The sequence below is a fragment of the Puntigrus tetrazona genome, chromosome 3, assembly GCF_018831695.1.
Source record: "Puntigrus tetrazona isolate hp1 chromosome 3, ASM1883169v1, whole genome shotgun sequence".
Taxonomy (NCBI): Eukaryota; Metazoa; Chordata; class Actinopteri; order Cypriniformes; family Cyprinidae; genus Puntigrus; species Puntigrus tetrazona.
In genome coordinates this window covers 2,677,509-2,696,077 of record NC_056701.1, presented here as the reverse complement: position 1 = coordinate 2,696,077, position 18,569 = coordinate 2,677,509, and the positions used below count along the sequence as shown (strand labels likewise).

At 38.5% G+C, this 18,569-nt stretch overlaps 2 protein-coding genes and 1 pseudogene across 4 annotated transcripts in view; 1 reads left to right on the top strand and 2 right to left on the bottom strand.

Moving 5' to 3' along the window:
* Positions 1-446: 446 nt before the first annotated feature.
* On the bottom strand, positions 447-4,278 carry LOC122341574 (annotated as a pseudogene).
* Positions 4,279-4,565: 287 nt separating this feature from the next.
* Positions 4,566-18,569, bottom strand: part of LOC122341572 (tripartite motif-containing protein 16-like) — a 341,738-nt gene continuing 327,734 nt past the window's right edge. Inside the window, exons 1-7 of one of the 2 annotated variants that reach the window (XM_043235030.1) lie at positions 10,330-10,468; positions 8,006-8,588; positions 7,716-7,811; positions 7,393-7,626; positions 5,966-6,113; positions 5,813-5,872; positions 4,816-5,706 (exon numbers count right to left, since the gene is read on the bottom strand). In XM_043235030.1, the coding sequence (XP_043090965.1) occupies positions 5,096-5,706; positions 5,813-5,872; positions 5,966-6,113; positions 7,393-7,626; positions 7,716-7,811; positions 8,006-8,560 (1,704 nt within the window). In that variant the 5' untranslated portion in view covers positions 8,561-8,588; positions 10,330-10,468 and the 3' untranslated portion in view covers positions 4,816-5,095. Of the gene's footprint in view, positions 5,707-5,812; positions 5,873-5,965; positions 6,114-7,392; positions 7,627-7,715; positions 7,812-8,005; positions 8,589-10,329; positions 10,469-18,569 lie in introns of those variants that run through there. The other variant, XM_043235031.1, reaches the window with a different exon arrangement.
* On the top strand, positions 8,740-17,544 carry LOC122341582 (E3 ubiquitin-protein ligase TRIM35-like). Of its 2 annotated transcripts, XM_043235042.1 has the most exons (7): positions 8,740-8,777; positions 14,893-15,095; positions 15,170-15,283; positions 15,503-15,733; positions 15,816-15,838; positions 15,919-16,040; positions 16,808-17,544. In XM_043235042.1, the coding sequence occupies exons 2-7, from the start codon at positions 14,895-14,897 to the stop codon at positions 17,347-17,349; spliced, it is 1,233 nt and encodes a 410-aa protein (XP_043090977.1). In that variant the 5' UTR covers positions 8,740-8,777; positions 14,893-14,894; the 3' UTR covers positions 17,350-17,544. The 2 variants fall into 2 exon arrangements, with proteins under 2 accessions (XP_043090977.1, XP_043090978.1); XM_043235043.1 differs by lacking the exon at positions 8,740-8,777 and having other exon boundaries at positions 11,871-15,095; positions 15,170-15,265.

Here is an 18,569-nt window from a genome sequence, read left to right as displayed (position 1 = left end):
AGAGCTCTGTTGATCTGAATGTTAGCACAGCTGTGATTGGGCCTCAGCTGATCACATGACTGATATCCAGCACAGCATTGTTTTCATCCTAAACACAGGGTGAATGCACTCATGTCTTTTCACTGATTATGAACGTACAGATGCATTCGGCTGTACTTGATTGTGCTTATGGGTAAATTCAAAAAAAGTTTGTCAATTACGATTTCCTTAAATGTTATTTGAATCATGACAGCACTTGGAATGGTGTAGCGTGTTGATGGATATGCCAATATTAACGTTTTTAGGCTTGGCGGACTATATATGTTGTGTCGCTTCTGCTGTTGCTGTTCTGCTGATAATTAGATGAGAATCACACACACACACGTCTGGTCAGTTGTCCTAATGGGGACTCTCCATAGGTATATATATATAACATTTTGGTATACTTAAAGGACATCGAAGGACAATTGGGAATCTGAATAAGCTTTAATTATAATGCACAACATAACACTGTAACATAATATGCAACACACTTCAGTGTTTAGGTACAGCCCTGGTAAAACAGCATTGCTTTACCACATGACCAGAAGCAGGGGAAGCAGTCAACTGTGGCACAATAAAAGCTTAGCTGCTTTTAAGTCGTGTGTCTTAACTTTCGCTCTTTCACAGCCTGAGCCCCATCAGATTCCTTTTCACTAGCTACAGCTATGTTTCCATCCAACGATTCGAATTAAACATCGAAAAAGTCACGTGACTGCTCAGTGAGACAGGATAAGTCGAACAATCTCGTTCACACAACTATAGGTCGTTATGGTCATTCTGAAATGGAAAGTTTAATTCGAATCTTTGGATGGAAACACAGCTATCGGCTGTGTAAATGGGTTTAGCTCTGTTAATTCTTGCTGTAGAGCGCTCTAGCAGCGCAATATTTTTTAACTCTATAAGCCACATTTTGTTAGCCGGGAATGTGGGTTCATGCCACATTTCAAATATAAGCTTCTTGGCTGCAGTTAGTGCGGTGTGAAATATCCTACATTGGTAAATGTTTAAATTAAGATCATAATCGTCATTCAGTAAACAAATATTGGGATGCTTAGGGATAAACCTATGACAAAGTTCTGAGATTGTACGTAAAAACCGTATCCCAAAATCTCCTAATAAGTAGACAGTCAAAAAACATATGCATATATGTCCCCACAGTATTCGAATTACACAATGTACAAAAGGGAGTAGGTAAGCGCTTCATGCTACTTCATATGGAATAGCATAAGCCTTGTAGATGAGTTTAAATTGTTGAAGTTGATGGGCAGGATTTTTGGACATCACCGCAATACTTTCCCATATCCAGTCCCAGTTCAGCTTGTAGACGGCCTGTTCCTTTTCCCATATTGTGATGATGGCAAATGAATGAGAGCCACGATCAAGCAGTTTGTTGAAACTACTCCACGTGCCTGAGAAAAATTCACCCAGTCCCTCAATGTCCGGATTGCCGTTCCACGGTGCTCCATAAGCGCGCGTTGCACTTCTCAACCTTGGGTACAGAAAGTAAGAACGTCCAGGAAGATTGTTTCAAATCCTGAAATGATTTTAAGCCTTGGTTATCAATCACATTTTTAAACTCTGCTGCTCTGCGATCCTGACGGATGAGCCATTTCCAGCAAAAAACGCAGGGTGTAAGGGTTCGGTGAAAGTGGTCTGGACTCACTGAGTCAGAGATGCTGTAGAAGGACAGAGTCCCTGCTGCGTGATCCAGATACACTCCTATTCTAGAGGAGCAGGCAGCAGGGCTTGAGACGGAGACTTTCTTTTTGTCATGTATGAAACTGAAATTTTGCATGTAGCAGTCTAATCTCCAGGACGCGTTGTTGTCGCCGAGTCTACAGTCAGCACTTTTCCCTTTACGTCCAATGCCTTTGTAACAAACTGCTACAGCTCATTGCTTCCCGCTGCACTCCACCTCCCAGTAACAGCGACCACACAGACCCTCCTGACACAGGACATTCACATATCTATCAAATCGCTCCGGGTGATCGGGATATTTCTGGTGTCTGTATGTAAACGACACTTTCCTGTCGTCTTCCGACAGTTTAAGGGAATTGCTTACAGTGTTTAGATCCAGGTGAAGTTCACAAAAATCTGAGGAGGAGAAACGGACAAATGATAACAATAAGGTACGCTTTGGATACAAACTGGTCTCACTGTAACAGATTACGTGTTTATCAGTCGTTAAATGTTTTGATCAAGAAACCTACATTGCAAAAAATCGTTTTGGGTCTTGGCAACACACACTTTGGACACTGAAAAGAGACGACACAAAACAAACGCGATTAATTTGCAATAAAGAGTATGAACGGCAATACAATATCCCGAAATATTCACACCTTCTTGTGATATTTTAGCTGTTTGCTGTTGACAGATGTCTTCCAAAACCTCCTTAAATGTTGAGATTGAAACATCTTTAAAATACAGCTGAGTGTGTTTAGTGATGGGAACGTTTTCAAAGGTGGGTAAAACACACACAGACTGACAGCTCTGAAACGAGACAAACAGCACTGCTTGTTATGTATTTGAAAATGTGAAACAGTGAGTCGGCAAAGAAACATGCCGTATACTGCTGAAAGAACATAAGTTACCTTTAGAAGATTGACCTGATCATCCACAATCAGAAGTTTTTCAATTTCGGCTTGTCTTCTTCTGAGTTCTGCCAGCTCTTGATCCAGATGTTCGTGAAGTTCCTCTGCTCGATCGATCTCAGCCTTCTCCCGAGCTCTGATCTGCTCTTTAATCTCAGAGCGTTTCTTCTCCAGAGAGCAGATGAGCTCGGTGAAGACCTTCTCGACGTCCTCCATGGTCTCTAGCGCTGAACTCTGTTGGAGACACAAAGATCTTATCACGCAGATCATCCTTGCGACTCAAAGCAATGTAGTAGGCTGTAAATTAGTGGATGTCATGCTCCAAAATGGACAGAAGTCTCGGTAAGAACGTTGTGAAGTCTATTCATGCAACCTATTGGTCATCAAGTTTTATTGAATTGAAATACATCTACTTTTGCGTGTCAAACTAACTTTCAGCTAAAGAACAGATGAAGAGAAACATACTTTAAGAAGCTTCACAGCTTCACTGAGTTCCCGCTGACCTGTCTCTCGCTCCTGGATCAGTTTGTGGCACGTCTCCTTCATCTCCTTCAACTCTTCCTAAGGATGTAAACATAAAAAAATAATACAACTATAGACAAAAAAAAAAAACTAAACTATAAACGATAGCTGCTCCGGACTGTGCGTGCTGGTAGAGTAAATTCTGGGTCTTAGTACTAGTTTATCATACTGTAAATGTTTTGTAAGCTATATATATATATAAGTATAGGCAATAGGCATTTTTTAAATTACCTTTTTAGTAGTCCACTCTGAATCCACAGACACCACACTGTGTCCTTTATGATTAGGAGCACACAAACAACAAATGCATTGGTGGTCATCCTGACAGTAAAGCTCCAGAGGTTTCCCATGAACGAGGCAGATGTTCTCCTGAATGTTTCTGGAGGCCTCGACTAGTTTGTGCTTCATGAACGCAGGAGACTGATAGTGAGGCTGAAGGTGAGTTTGACAGAAGGAGGCCAAGCACTGCAGACAGGACTTGACAGCTTTGTTCTTCTCCGTGGTGCAAACATCACAGTCCACAGCAGCCTCTCGCAGAGACGTCTTCTGCAGCGTCTCCATCATCTCAGCGATCAGAGTGTTCTTCTTCAGTAGAGGTCTCTGACTGAAGCTCTCTCTGCATTGAGGACAGCGGTACGGCGGCCCCTGCTCCTTCTGCTCCCAGCAAACAGTAATACAGCTCATACAGTAACTGTGTCCACAGGGAATCGTCACCGGCTCCTTCAGTCCGTCCAAACAGACCGGACACATGAACTGGTCTACAAACCCACTCGCTGATGATTCCGCCATCTCTTTGGCTTCTGTCTTGCAATAAGAGCTGTATTGCCAAGAAAACAGTGAAAGTGTGGATCTCTAACCAAAGTTTCTAACCAAACACAACAAAAGCATAACCTTAAGGAAGGACTATCATATACTGTCAGCACACGCTTATAAACTAATACACTGCATGCGTTTTCTGTTGAAAAGCAGACATAGCATAGCATAAAAAGGTCATTACTACCTCGTCAGAGACACAACTCAAATGTTATTTGTTTTCCAGGTTGCCCCAGAAGTGTAGCGGCTCTATTACAGCAGCTGAAATCTCACGTGAGGTGAAGAAATATGCTTCGTCGGTTTCGTTTATGTTTAAAGAGTCTGCTTCCTGGTTTTCGTTGCGCAAACAAAAGGCGTGTCTCCAGAATGAGAGCGACGATGAAACCCAGACAGAAAGAGAAACCAAATGTTTGTTCATTTATTTATTTTATACAATCGATCACAGAGCATCATTTAACTATTATTATTGATCTTAAAACATATATCATTTAGGTAAATCACTGGATGATAGGAAGGAATGTCATAATAACAGCATGATAGAGAGACTATGAGCTGAGGTCCAAATGAACTGACCTCCATGTTGTGATAAATAATGAAAAAATTAAAAATGATTAAAATGTTTAAAATGTAAAGAAATGATTGTAATGATATAAAAACTAAATGATAAAAATGCAAGCAAAATTATGGGCACATTAATTCCAAAAATCACATTTCGTCATTTAAATCAAAATCCATTATTTGTATACAAACCTTGTATTTAAAATGAAATTTATTAACACAAATCTGAAACCAATCATTGTTATTTAAAAAAAAAAAAAAAAAAAACTTATCTAACAAATACTGATTTCCATCATGATTAATGATTTAGCATAACCAATAATAATAAACTTTTATTATTAAAAGAGATTTAATGTAGGAAAAGCGGTACCCTGCATGACCTTTCGCATTTTTTAATTAGATCAGTTAAATTACGTTATACATTTCTTTGTTGGTGTTGTTTTTTTATCCACCTTTTCCTATTTTATTTATTTTATTACATTTCTAACTTAAATGCGCTTGGCTTCTGGTGCTCCATTTACTTAGCTTGTACAAAATTAGCCTGCTTCATATTGCAAACTTTTTACTGTTATCATGCTATTTTCATTTCACTAGGAAGTCCCTTGAAGAAAAAATCTCATGCGTTCGTAAAGAAAAGTTGTGTCCGCATACAAGCTTTCGTCCGCAGTGCAAAACTGGTCTTTTTTCAGCTCTATGATCCTGGCAGATGAACCGGCTCCTACCTTAAACGCAGGGTATAAGGGTTCGGTGAAAGTGGTCTGGACTCTGTGAAGGAGAGTCATTGTATCAGAGACGCTGAAGAAGGCCAGAGTCCCTGCTCTGTGATCCAGATACACTCCTATTCTAGAGGCGACAGGGACCGGGACTTTTTGTTGAGCGTGATAAAAACCGAATTCCTGCAGAAAATAACCCAGTCTCCACGACATTTTGTTGAAGCCAAGTATGCAGTCGAGAGTGCTTCCTTTACGCCTGATTCCTTTGTAACAAACTCCAACAGCCCATTCGTTCCCTCTGCATTTGACCTCCCAGTAAAAGCGACCAGACAAACCGTCTCTAGACAAGACATAGGGACGCTCATTAAACCGCTCTGGTTGATCTGGATATTGCTGAGCCTTTAAAGTAGATGATATTTTCCTGTTGTCTTGCGACAGTTTGATGTTTCTGTGCGCAGTGTTTAGATCCAAGTGAAGCTCGCAGATGTCTAGGGAGGAGAAACGGACAAAAAACAAACGTTGAACGAAGTACTCTTTGCTACCAATACGGTCACGCTTATCAGTTACTACATGTTTACCCTCAGTCGCACTTACATTGCAAAAAATCATGCACGGTCTTTGGCTCTGGAGGGTTTGTGACATAGACATTTGACACTGAAGAGACAAAGCCAAACAAGCACATGGTTAATTTGATGGTTTAACCCTACAGAGTGTGAATGGCAATATAGCATGTTCAAATATTCAGACCTTCTCTGAATATTCTGGCAGTTTGCTGTTGACACACGTCCTCCAAAACCTCCTTAAACATTGTGACTGAAATGTCTTTAAAAAACAGGTGAGTGTGTTGAGTGATGCCGCCTTCAAAGGTGGGTAAAACACACACAGACTGGCAGCTCTGAAACCAGAAAAATACAGTGCTGTTTGTTATGTAAAAGACACAGAAAAGTGTGACACACTGAGTATAGAAACACAGTGTACAGTGCTGAAATGACTAGAGCTGTGACGGTGGTGCAGTGTTTGGGGAGTTATAATTGGAATCAAAATTATTCAACCCCCTCTGCAAGTCGGGTTTACTGGCAACATTTACAGACTTTCTGCTGTTTGCAATGAACAAATCAAACAGAAGTCACCGAAATCACTCAGTACAGCTTCACATGCTTTCCCCAAATTCAACCCAAAATGCATCTTTTAATGACTTCCGGATTTCTCTAAAGTATTCAACCCCTTCACGGCAAGCATCTTTAGTACTTAGTAGAGCACTCTTTTGTTGTTATGATCTGCTGCAAATCAGATGCTTAGCTTCTGGCAACATTACTGATGAATCTTGCCCATTCCTCATGAGTTTATTTGCTGCAACCACTTTCTTCAAATCCTACTATGATTTTCTATAAGGTTCAAGCTGGTATCTATGACGGCTACTACTTCTTCCTGGGATCACTGTTATTTTGGAAGAACCAGTGATGCCCAAGCTTCATCTTCCTTGCAGATGGCGTGTTCTCTCCTGGGATGTCCTGATACTTAAATAAATCCATATTCCTCACACTGTAGATTTCCAGTGCCAGAGAATGAAAAGCAACCCCAGAGCATCATGCGAAATTAATTTAATTTCATTCTTCTTCCTCCAAACATAAGGCTGATCTATAGAAGCCTCAAGCTAGTGGTAATTCTAAAAGGTCTGAAAAGCAAATTTAATCTTTTGCTGGTTCAAAGCATTTGATTTTGTGTGCCAGTGAAAGCTAAACTGGTGTATATATATATATATAATATGTGCTATACATGGAAAAGTCCTACGTTATTTTTTTTCAGCATGTAAATTAATTGGAAGATGCCAATAATTTGACAAGAGCAAACGTCTTCAACTTGCATGATTCATTGTAATAATCTCCTCTCAGAATTGTTTTACGTCTAAAAGGGAAACTCCTGCAAAAATGCATTCATTTAGGTTAGGCACAAAAACAACTGTTTCAGTGCTACACTGTGCATCTTTAGTAAATCTGTAAATCTGTTTAGTCTTCACCAAAAGACGGTTTGAGGTGCCGCAAGTAAATATGGCCCATACAGTATTTAAAAGTGCATGAAATATTTATAATCTAATCCCCTACAAAAATAGGTCAGACATGAGTGAAAATTAGGGAAAGGATTACATGCAGAGCCCTGAAAGTGACTTTTATTACCTTCAGATTCTGGATTGGGTCATCACTAGTCAGAAGCTCCTTGATCTTTTTTTGTCTTCTTCTGAGTTCTGCCAGCTCTTGATCCAGATGTTCGTGAAGTTCCTCTGCTCGATCGATCTCAGCCTTCTCCTGAACTCTGATCTGCTCTTTAATTTCAGAGCGTTTCTTCTCCAGAGAGCAGATGAGCTCGGTGAAGACCTTCTCGACGTCCTCCATGGTCTCTAGCGCTGAACTCTGTTGGAGACGGAAAGATGTGATTTTAGCCAAAAACAAATGCAATTAATGTGAGCTAGTTTTGTCACGTTCTTCAAGACGAAACCTACTGTAAGCAGCTTCACAGCTTCTCTGAGTTCCCGGTGACCTCTCTCTCGCTCCTGGATCAGCTTTTGACACGACATCTCTGTCGCTTCTAACTCTTTCTGAAGAAGTTAACATGCAAAATTAAATTAAAAATTAAATGCAAAAACAGACCATTTACATGCTGGTAAAGGGGTGTAACAAGGTGAATTAAAATGGCTGTCTAAATAAAAGCGAGATAATATAAAATAATAGCAATAACAATTATGACAAAAATACTAAAATGCATTTTTTATTATTGTTAATACTGTGTTACCTTAATAGTCAATTCTGAATCCACAGACACCACACTGTGTCCTTTATGATTAGGAGCACACAAACAACAAATGCATTGGTGGTCATCCTGACAGTAAAGCTCCAGAAGTTTCCCATGAACGAGGCAGATGTTCTCCTGAATGTTTCTGGAGGCCTCGACTAGTTTGTGCTTCATGAACGCAGGAGACTGATAGTGAGGCTGAAGGTGAGTTTGACAGAAGGAGGCCAAGCACTGCAGACAGGACTTGACAGCTCTGTTCTTCTCCGTGGTGCAAACATCACAGTCCACAGCAGCCTCTCGCAGATACGTCTTCTGCAGCGTCTCCATCATCTCAGCGATCAGAGTGTTCTTCTTCAGTAGAGGTCTCTGACTGAAGCTCTCTCTGCATTGAGGACAGCGGTACGGCGGCCCCTGCTCCTTCTGCTCCCAGCAAACAGTAATACAGCTCATACAGTAACTGTGTCCACAGGGAATCGTCACCGGCTCCTTCAGTCCGTCCAAACAGACCGGACACATGAACTGGTCTACAAACCCACTCGCTGATGATTCCGCCATCTCTTTGACTTCTGTCTTGCAATAAGAGCTGTATTGCCAAGAAAAGCAATATTATTAATGTAAAATGTCATATTTCACTTTAGTGAAAGCATGGATACTGCCACGATTTTACATCTAATAAAATATAAGAGAACCTTGGGAATGTAGGAGCAAGTGAATTCCCGCGTCTCACCACAAGATGGCGCCCGCAGCTGTTGTACAGCGTAATAAAATACAGGTATGAATTCCTTTATAACTTTATAACTGAATGTTTCTACATAGTGTCCATCAGTGATTCTATATTTAGGAGTAACACATTTGAGTTTATTTACAAGATTCCTTATTTAAATCTTCATAATGGGCGTTCTGTGGGATGTTATTATGAAGGATGAAACGTTTCTTCAACAGTATGTTGAATTTAATGTTATTCACCAAGACGTTCAACATTTGAAAGATTTATGACATAAAAACCACGCATAACACAACTGACAGAATCAATTGAGAGTTGGTTGTCTATCACTTGCTTTATCTCTCTGTTCTGGTGCTGTAAAACACCCTAATACTGTTTTTAAGTTAGCATCAGGTAGCTAGTTTGCTAGCCCGGCATTTCCCGAACCTGTTTGTGTAGGCAGACCAATAACACTACACATCTTCCAACTTTCCCTGATCAAGCATACCTATGAATTAACTCGTTAGCTCATTAGTAGAGACTCCAGGACCAGAAATATATTGGTGAGATAAGGGAGACATACAAAATGTGCAGCCTCCAGAAACACTGAGCTAGACAGTTAGCATTAGCTAACGACATTTTTCAAATATGCTATTATAATTTTGTAATCCAATTTTTATATATATATATATATATATATATATATATATATATATATATATATATATATATATATATATATATATATATATGCAATTTTTTTTTTAATTTATGTCATTACCACTAAAACTATGACTTTTCTGAACACATTTAGCTTTTGTTTCCCAGCTTTCCCTGCTGAAAAAACAATAGAACTCTGCCCAAAACACAACAGAAAAGGTAAAGGATTTAATGGTTATAATGTGAATTGTATTGGTTTTAATGGAAAGTATAACGGTGTCTCCTGGTATGTGATGGTTTCTGTTGGCGGGACGTTCAACCCTGTAGGAAAGGTGCCCAAAATACACCACTAAAATGGAATTTAGTAACGGTTTTATGGTTTTACCGCGAAATCATTTCAAACTTTCGCGTGATCATTCCCTCATCGCGCCGGGACACGGCATCATATAATGGACTGGATAGCTGGCCAATCAGAGCACACCTCCTCAGAACCACGAGCTTTTCAGAAACTGACCCTTCTATAAAGCCTAAGGTAAATTCCAAAGCCGCTTTCTTTTTCACTTTTACTTTCGCTTTTATCTGACTATTTCTGCTCATAGCTGAAAACCACATGATTTCAGAGAATCGCCAAAAAAGCGGAGCCATTGCTTTCTTTCCAGTCAAGTGAATGCTTCCCTTTGAGCTGGTATTCTGCATTTACCTTTTGTGATTGTTAGCATTGGAATGGGAAGATCATAACAAATTAGTAGACCTTGAAGATTGTTATACGAGCAGTTCTTTTAGATTGTTCACAACAGCATCTTGCTCTTATCTACCATGTTTTTGAGAAACACAGTCCAGTAGCCTACAAGTTACAGGAATATAAACATTCTGTAGACGCAGAGTCCATAATACATCATTGTTCATGATTTCTAATCAAAAGCATGATAAAGTCATATTTTAGATCGTATTAAGTTCCTACCTTGACAGAAGCACAGCTCAAGTATGACTTGCCTTGCCCTTAAAGAACAGCGGCGTGCCTCTATTACGGTTTGAGTCACTAATGGGGAAAAAATGTTTCATTTCTTGTGACTTCTGGTTTTCTTTAAGCGCGTAACCAAAATAGAAACTGTCAGAGAAAGAGAAGTAAAAATTAATTTGCCCTTATGGTCAACTCAATCGCCGCCTTGGATTTTTAAATACAATTAACCTGGCTTTTCCAATTAAAAAACATTGTGTAGGCGTTTATGATCTGCAAAACTGTTCGAAAAGACATTTCCTTAGACATGATTTAGTTTATTTTTACAATATAATTTAGCATGGAGTGAAGTTGAAATATATTGTTAGCTGCAGCTTCACCGAACATTTCACGGCAAATGTCTTATTTTTGTTAAAATTAAATGTCTTGTGTCTTATAAACGTATTTACGCTCTGTCTTTACGTTTATCAATTGAAAAGTTGTAGATAAAGGTGTTACCCTTACCTCTAGGCTGAATATCGTTAAACTAACACATAACTTTCCATTCTTTTATTACATTTTACACATACATTTTATTCTTTAGCGTCCTTTTCTTTATTTTTATCTATAAATCAGCAATATTTATCATCTGGTTTGGACTAAACACACTGTATAACCGATACCACATTATGTTCAAAGATGAACGTTCTCAGTCTGAAGACCGTTTCATTGATGAAAGACTATTCAACATCTGTTGAACATCTGAAGAGCACATCCAGTGTTTTGCAGTCTTTAAACAATAATATGCAATAATTTATTGGTTTATTTGGCTGAATAGAGTAAAAGTGCCATCTAGTATATATATTACGAATGGCATTTTAGTGCACTAAAAATACACTGAAGTTTGATTATGGACACTTGTATATGTACAATTATCAAATAACACAAATCATAGGTTCATGGAAACATATACCAAAATAAAGTTGTGTCAGTTTCTGACTGGCTCTTTTCATTGGACCGCAGGATTTACTTTAATAGCTTTGTCAAGGGTATTTTAATTTCTCCCATTGAAAAAACATGAATCCATGGACTGCTGTATCTTTGTTATTTAGTTTATCTAAATATTACAAATATTCAACAGTAGGGATAAATAGGGACAGTAGTCCTAAATATAAAAATACCACTAAATTAGTTCATTCAATAATTACACTCACCAGAATTGAATATGTTGTGTTTAAAAAAATGAACAAGTAATTTTATCTGATTGTAATATACTCATTTGATGTTACTGAATATGAGGTATATTTTTGTATGCAGCGCTTTAAACAAAATGGAAAACTACAACACAGTCTTGTTTATTGTTCTTTATTATTCTAAACACATTTAAGTTACACTGAATAATTCTGCAGAAGATTGTGACAAGTTAATAAAAAATAATACACAATGGATACAACAGATAATAAAAATATTATTTATTTAATAAAAAATGTAATAATAATATTTATCCTGCAATTTAGCATGCAATTAAACACTTAGAATGACACATTCTTAAAAATTCATGCATGAAAAGGGTTTTTTAACGGGTTTGGAGATTAGCTCCTAACTGAAAACATGCTAGTTCAATCCCAGATACTCTGCTGAACTCCTCACACAGATCTGTCAAGACAGGGGGGCTGTTTTCATGTATGACTACAAGCTGTCTAGAGTGGCAGACATGAGTTGTGTATTCCTTATGTTTCTTGTTCATCTGGAGCTCCAGATATTTCAGGACCAAACTGAGGATGGACCTAGTGAGTGGACAGCCATCTCGTAACTCGCTGAAGCCGTCTGAAGCTCCTGGGATCATAAGCTCTAAAATATTATTTTCCACTTTTTCCAAAGGAACTATATCTTTAATTAAGATTGTAATCATTATTATTTGTCTCTCAATATACCCTTTTTCTGTCTTTTTTGGCTTTTTTTTTTGTCTGTTTTTTTAGACTTTTGAATTGTTTCTGCAGTTTTGAGTATGCGTGAGAAGATGTCTTTTAAGAAGGTCCATTTGACTTTCTTTGGTCTTTCTGCAAAGGTTAAACAGTGACACGGGTCACGGATGTTGTTTTGGCTCCTTTTCTCTGGGAATAGCTCCAGTAGCAAATTAAGGCGTTTGGCCAGAACCGTAGTGAAAATCAAATAATCCACATTGAATTGTTTTCTTCCACCTGATGCAGAGACACTTTCACTGAAACTTGAAGGTAATTTCTTGTATTTAATCAAAACGTTGAAAAACGTTTTTAAGAACTCTGTGGAGTAACAACGGTGATTCTTGTATGTTTGAACTCTTATGCCATCAGGTCCCGTGTGTCCAGAATCAGTTAAAGACTTGATCACATTCAGTATTTCTGCACCATTAATTTTTCCCGCTCTTTTGTCCGGTTCATACCGCTGTAATTGTGAAGCAACATTTGGTACCTCCATCACTGTGAGATACATCAGTAGAAGCAAATGATCTGAATCAGATTTTCGGATTTTGACATCTTTTATTTGTTCCAAATTGTCTTCACACAGAAGAAACATGTCTAATCTAGAAGAACTGCCATGCTGTTTCTCAGAATATGTGAACTTCCTTGACTCTTGGGTAAAAGTATGCCCAAGTATCCATTAGATTTAGAGAGGTAGTGAAATTTCTAAATGGGTCCCACAGCTGTGTATGCGATACTTTTTTTTTCTCAGATGTTCGATCACAGCTAAGATCGAGAACTGTGTTGAAATCTCCTCCAACCACGAGCACACCTCTGGCTGCCTCCCTCAGGTATCCCTGCAGTCTGTTTAGCATTTCTTTGTCATCTTTATGATTGTACACATTAACTAGAGTGAACAGCGCACCGTGAAGATAGCAGAAGAGTACGAGATACCCCCCACTATAATCCTCATCGTGCATAAGTACTCAAAAGGTACACCATCTTTTATCAGGATGGCCACTCCTCTGCTAGTAGAGTCACAGATCGTAAGAAACGATCGCCAGCCGTCAGGCTTTTCTAAAGGAGTTTCACTTTCAGGTCCAATGTTGGTCTCTTGCAAAAAGAAAATGTCTGCCTTTTGCTCTTTTGAGAAACGGTCAACGCTTGGGTTTTTTTGTCTACAAATATTCCACGAGACAAAGCAAAGAGTTTGCTCTTTAGATGAAGCCATTATTTCAGTGAATCCTCTGTTGAGCAAGTAAACATAAATATAAATTCATGCCTGGTCTGTATGCATTGTTAGAAGACAAACTTAATCAAGGGAAAAAAGAGATTTTACATTGTAATTAAATGCTAAATTAACACATTAAATTTAGAGCCAATTGAAAGGAATAAGTACATTTACTAATAATGAATTTCACTGAAAATAGTTTAATCTTACCTTTCCCACTGTACTAATCTCTCACAGCCTGCACCGTGTACTGTGTTGTCCGTACAGTATGTTTGCACATGTGACTTACTGACAATGATGTGTGGATGTAGAATACAATTGGGTAGGGCATCATACTTTAGTGTCTTTCCTTTCATTTAGGTCTGTTCACAAAGCTTTATTTCAAACACAACACACATAATTCATTGTTCTAGCAGACCAGTTTCACTCCAATTCATGTCTGAACATCCTACATGCATGCTGTGTGTATAGTATAGACTACTACATTTTCTAATCAATAACAAGTTCATTTCTCCTGACCATTTGTTTTTGGAGTTAAACAGATGTCTTTAAACAGAACATTAGATGTAATGACAGTGGCTTGTAAAAATACCATGTTCTTTCTTCCCTCCTTCGCCTATTTAAATTAAAACAATATCAATAAACATTAGAAATAGCAGGTCCGTATTTGATGTTCTTTATTTTGTGCATGCTCTTCAGTGAACTGTGCTCTGTAAGTCGTTAGGATGACAAAAAGTTTAAAAGGTCGTTTTTAAGGTCTGCCTAATTGGTCTTGCTGGTGTAGAAATGACCCACTGGGGATCCAGATACCCATATAATGGTACAAAAGCTCTCCCTTCGGCAGTTCCTATTCAAAAGCAATCATTTTGATCTCACTTCAGTGAATAAACCGCCATGCTAAACCATGAGTTTTATCACCGAGGTGCCATGTACATTTTTTTACAGCCCTACTGTCAGAGTAGGGCTATTCCCTCGCTTATAATTTACTTTGCTACTTAATCTACCGGTGTTCTCTGTTATTCATTGTTGTCTGCTCGGCAGACCCTGTGTGCTTCCCTTCAGGGTTTTGTTTTACTTTTGATTGTTAATAAAGAACTTGAGATGTCAAGTGTGTGACCAGTTGATTTCAATCTATTCTGTGCTACATCCAGCACCACTATCATTTTAAAGTTTTACTGTAGGCCTGTAACTTAAAGAAATTCTAGTGTTACTGTCTGACCTGCTGCACAACATACCTAACACTGATCCACCCTCTTAAAACACTTACCAGGAACTGATCTCACCGCTTTCTGACGCTTTTTACAACATCTCTATACAATCAGATAGGAATCGAAGATCAGTGGAGAATAAAGATGTTTATTTCAGAACAGAAAGGCGATGTTTCCATTTAAAATTTTGTTGTTTTGCATTTTAAAGTAATGTTCAGATTGCTGAAGCTCATGCAAACGGTGAAAATGGATTCACTCTCTGTTGAAGAGCCTTCTTGCAGTTTGCACAGAAAGACACTCAAGCTCTTCTGTCTGGAGGACAAACAGCCGGTGTGTTTAGTGTGTAGAGATTCAGAGACACACAACGAACACACATTCAGACCCATCGGGGAAGTCGTTTTATCATACAAGGTAAGAGAAATGTCTCATGCGTACTGTACGTACAGAATAGTAAATCAGAGACTTTTTTTTCATAAATTTTATAGGAGGAGCTTAAAACAGTGTTGAAGTCCTTACGAATTAAAATTACACAAGGAGTAAAAATGAGAGAAGAGTTTGAGAAAACGGTTCAACACGTCAAGGTGAGGAAACAGCATCAGGTGCAGTAGGATCATTTATACAGGTCACTGTCCACAATCATCATTTGTTATGTTTGATGTATCATGTATAAATTATTGCTGTTACGCACTTGATTTAATAAATATTAGTAGTCCGCACCATCTAAGATAAAGTAAAATTATTCATTATTATTAAACAACAGTGTTCTTGATCAGTTAGGAGAAACTTCAGATGAATGTTTGTTTTGCTTTGATTTTCAGTCTCAAGCTGATCACACAGAGCATCAGATTAAACGGCAGTTTGAGGAGCTTCATCGGTTTCTCAGATATGAAGAAGAAGCTACAATCACTGCACTGAGGGAGGAAGAGGAGCAGAAGAAGAAGATGATGAAGGAGAAGCTGGAGGAGATCAACAGACACATCTCAGCTCTTTCACACACAATTAAAGACATGGAGGAGATGATGAAAGACAATGATGTCTGCTTTCTGAAGGTCTGATTTCAGATCATTGATTGATTGATTGATTGATTGATTGATTGAGTTGTTGATGATAAATGGTGTGTTTGTTCTGCAGAAGTTTCCGGTCTCGATGCAAAGGTGAGTGATCTGCTGGTGTTTCTGGTCTCTCTGCTTCTGAATCAAATCCACTTCAGTCCTGATCCTGAATCTTCTTCCAGAGTCCAGATCTCATCACAGCCGGATCCACAGACACCTTCTGGAGCTTTGATTCATGTGCCACGATACTTGGGCAACCTGTCCTTCAGAGTCTGGAAGAAGATGCAGGACATCGTCCAGAACAGTGAGTCTCCAGAAGATCTTACACATAGACTGGAAATTATGCTACCCTGTCTCATAGCATAAACATACTTGGGTGCACAAATAAGTACATATTACTGCAGTTTCCAAAGAAAATGAAAACAATAGGCAGTAAAACTCTGACACCTTTTTACTCTTTTTTTATTTTACAAAAATTACTTGAAGAATATCATGTGATAATATTTATAGAGATTTATATTAGAGATATATTGGAGAAATATTATGCTTTTGAACGTTAGCATCACACATATCCAGCTTCATATCTATTGGTTTTCATAGATGGTAGGTTTACTCGAGCGGCAAGGAGCCTTGGTTCAAATCCTGTATAACTATGGTTTGACAAAACAGTTCAAATCTTCATAAAAGTAAGTTGAAATGGCTCAGTTGCCTGGACAAATGTATTTTTAGGTTTAGGGTTGGATTTGGTGTATGGCATATTTCCAACATGATTGCATTAACTTTTAGCAACAGTCTCTGGATATTTAAATTCTGAACCGCCAAAATACTTACCTATATCAACGTAAAATAATAACCAGTGCCAGGGTTGAAGCACTGAACCTGTTTAAGTACCACTCAGTGAACATTTCTCTTTGAAACTGTAGCAAAACATGCAGTAAGTACATAAACAACACACAAAAGTGCACAGAGCTACATATTTTAATGAGACCAGGTTAAAATAATACATGTCATAATTCATAATAATCTGTTGTACACTTCACTTCTAATCATTATATGATTGTGTCTCATCAGCTCCTGTGATTCTGGACCCAAACACGGCAAATCCAGATCTCATCCTGTCTGAAGATCTGACCAGCGTGAGATACAGTGACAACAAACAACTTCTTCCTGATAATCCAGAGAGATTTGACTATTATTCCTGTGTTCTGGGTTCAGAGGGTTTTAATTCAGGAACATTTTGCTGGGACGTAGAGGTTAAAGGGAGTTCATCCTGGAGTCTTGGAGTCACTACAGCATCAAACCAGAGAAAGGGACGGGATTTCTTTAGCACTGATGTTTGGAGTGTGTGCCATGGATTATGTGAACCATCTGGTTTTCTTATTGACCAGGATCTTGATCGTGTGAGAGTGTGTCTGGACTATGACGGAGGAACAGTGTCATTCTCTGATCCTGTAACTAACACACATCTACACACATTCACAACCTCCTTCACCGACACTGTCTTTCCATTCTTTTGTAGTATTTACCACCTGAGGATCTTACCGTATAGTTACAGTACTGTAATAGTCCGTAAACGTTACACCTGTAGCTCTAAATCAGTGAGAGTGCAGTGAAATAAAAACTGCAGAGCTTAATAACCATGCCCTGTACAGCTTTATTTAGTTAATCTCATCTGGTTATAGCATCTGATCAGGCTGCGTTATGCATCGCCTGATTAAGTGTCAATCAAATGATCATAAAACCTTGATTTAAACGTGGAATATATGAAAAAGGTTCTGATTTAGATCAATAAATATTAACATATAATATCCTTTTGTCATTTGTTAAATGTCAGAATCAAGCAAGGGTAATTTTTTTATTTTTACTTTCATTTCAGTATTTAGTACAATTGGCCCAAAGCTTCAAGTATCCTATCCCACAAGCTTTCTACAATAATTTGCTGGAATTGTGGCCCACTTGTCTTGAAAGAACTGGTGTAACTGGGTCAGGTCTTGCTCGCACTCGCCTTTTCAGTGCCGCCCTAAACTTTTCTATAGGATGGAGATCAGAGCTTTATGATGGCCGCTCCAGTACCTTGAATTTGTTGTCCTTAAGCCACTTTGTAACTAACTTCCAGATATGCTTGGGGTCACTGTCCATTTGGAATACCCATTTGCGCCCAAGCTTTAACTTCCTGGCTGGTCTTCAGATGCTGCTTCAATATACAATGGGACAAAAAAGTATTTAGTCAGCCATCAATTGTGCAAGTTCTCTGACTTAAAAAGATGAGAGAGGTCATTTCATTTCAGGTATACCTCAACTATGAGAGACAAAATGAGAAAAAAAATCCATTTAGATCACATTGTAGGATTTTTAAAGAATTAATTGGTAAATTCCTCTGTAAAATAAATATTTGGTCACCTAGTGAATGACCTGCAGAGAGCTGGGACCAAAGTAACAAAGGCTACCATCAGTAACACACTGCACCGCCAGGGACTCAAATCCTGCAGTGCCCTGCTTAAGCCAGTACATGTCCAGGCCCATCTGAAGTTTCTGGTCAAGAGGTTTAAAAGAATGTCATATGGTTTATTTGGTAAAAACCCATCTTGTCGTATTTGGAGGAGAAAGAATGCTGAGTTGCATCCAAAGAACACCATACCTACTGTAAAGCATGGGGGTGGAAACATCATGCTTTGGGGCTGTTTTTCTGCAAAGGGACCAGGACGACTGATCCGTGCAAATGAAAGAATGAATGTATTGTGAGATTTTAAAGGAAAACCTCCTTCCATCAGCAAGGGCATTAAAGATGAAACATGGCTGGGTCTTTCAGCATGACAATGATCCCAAACACACC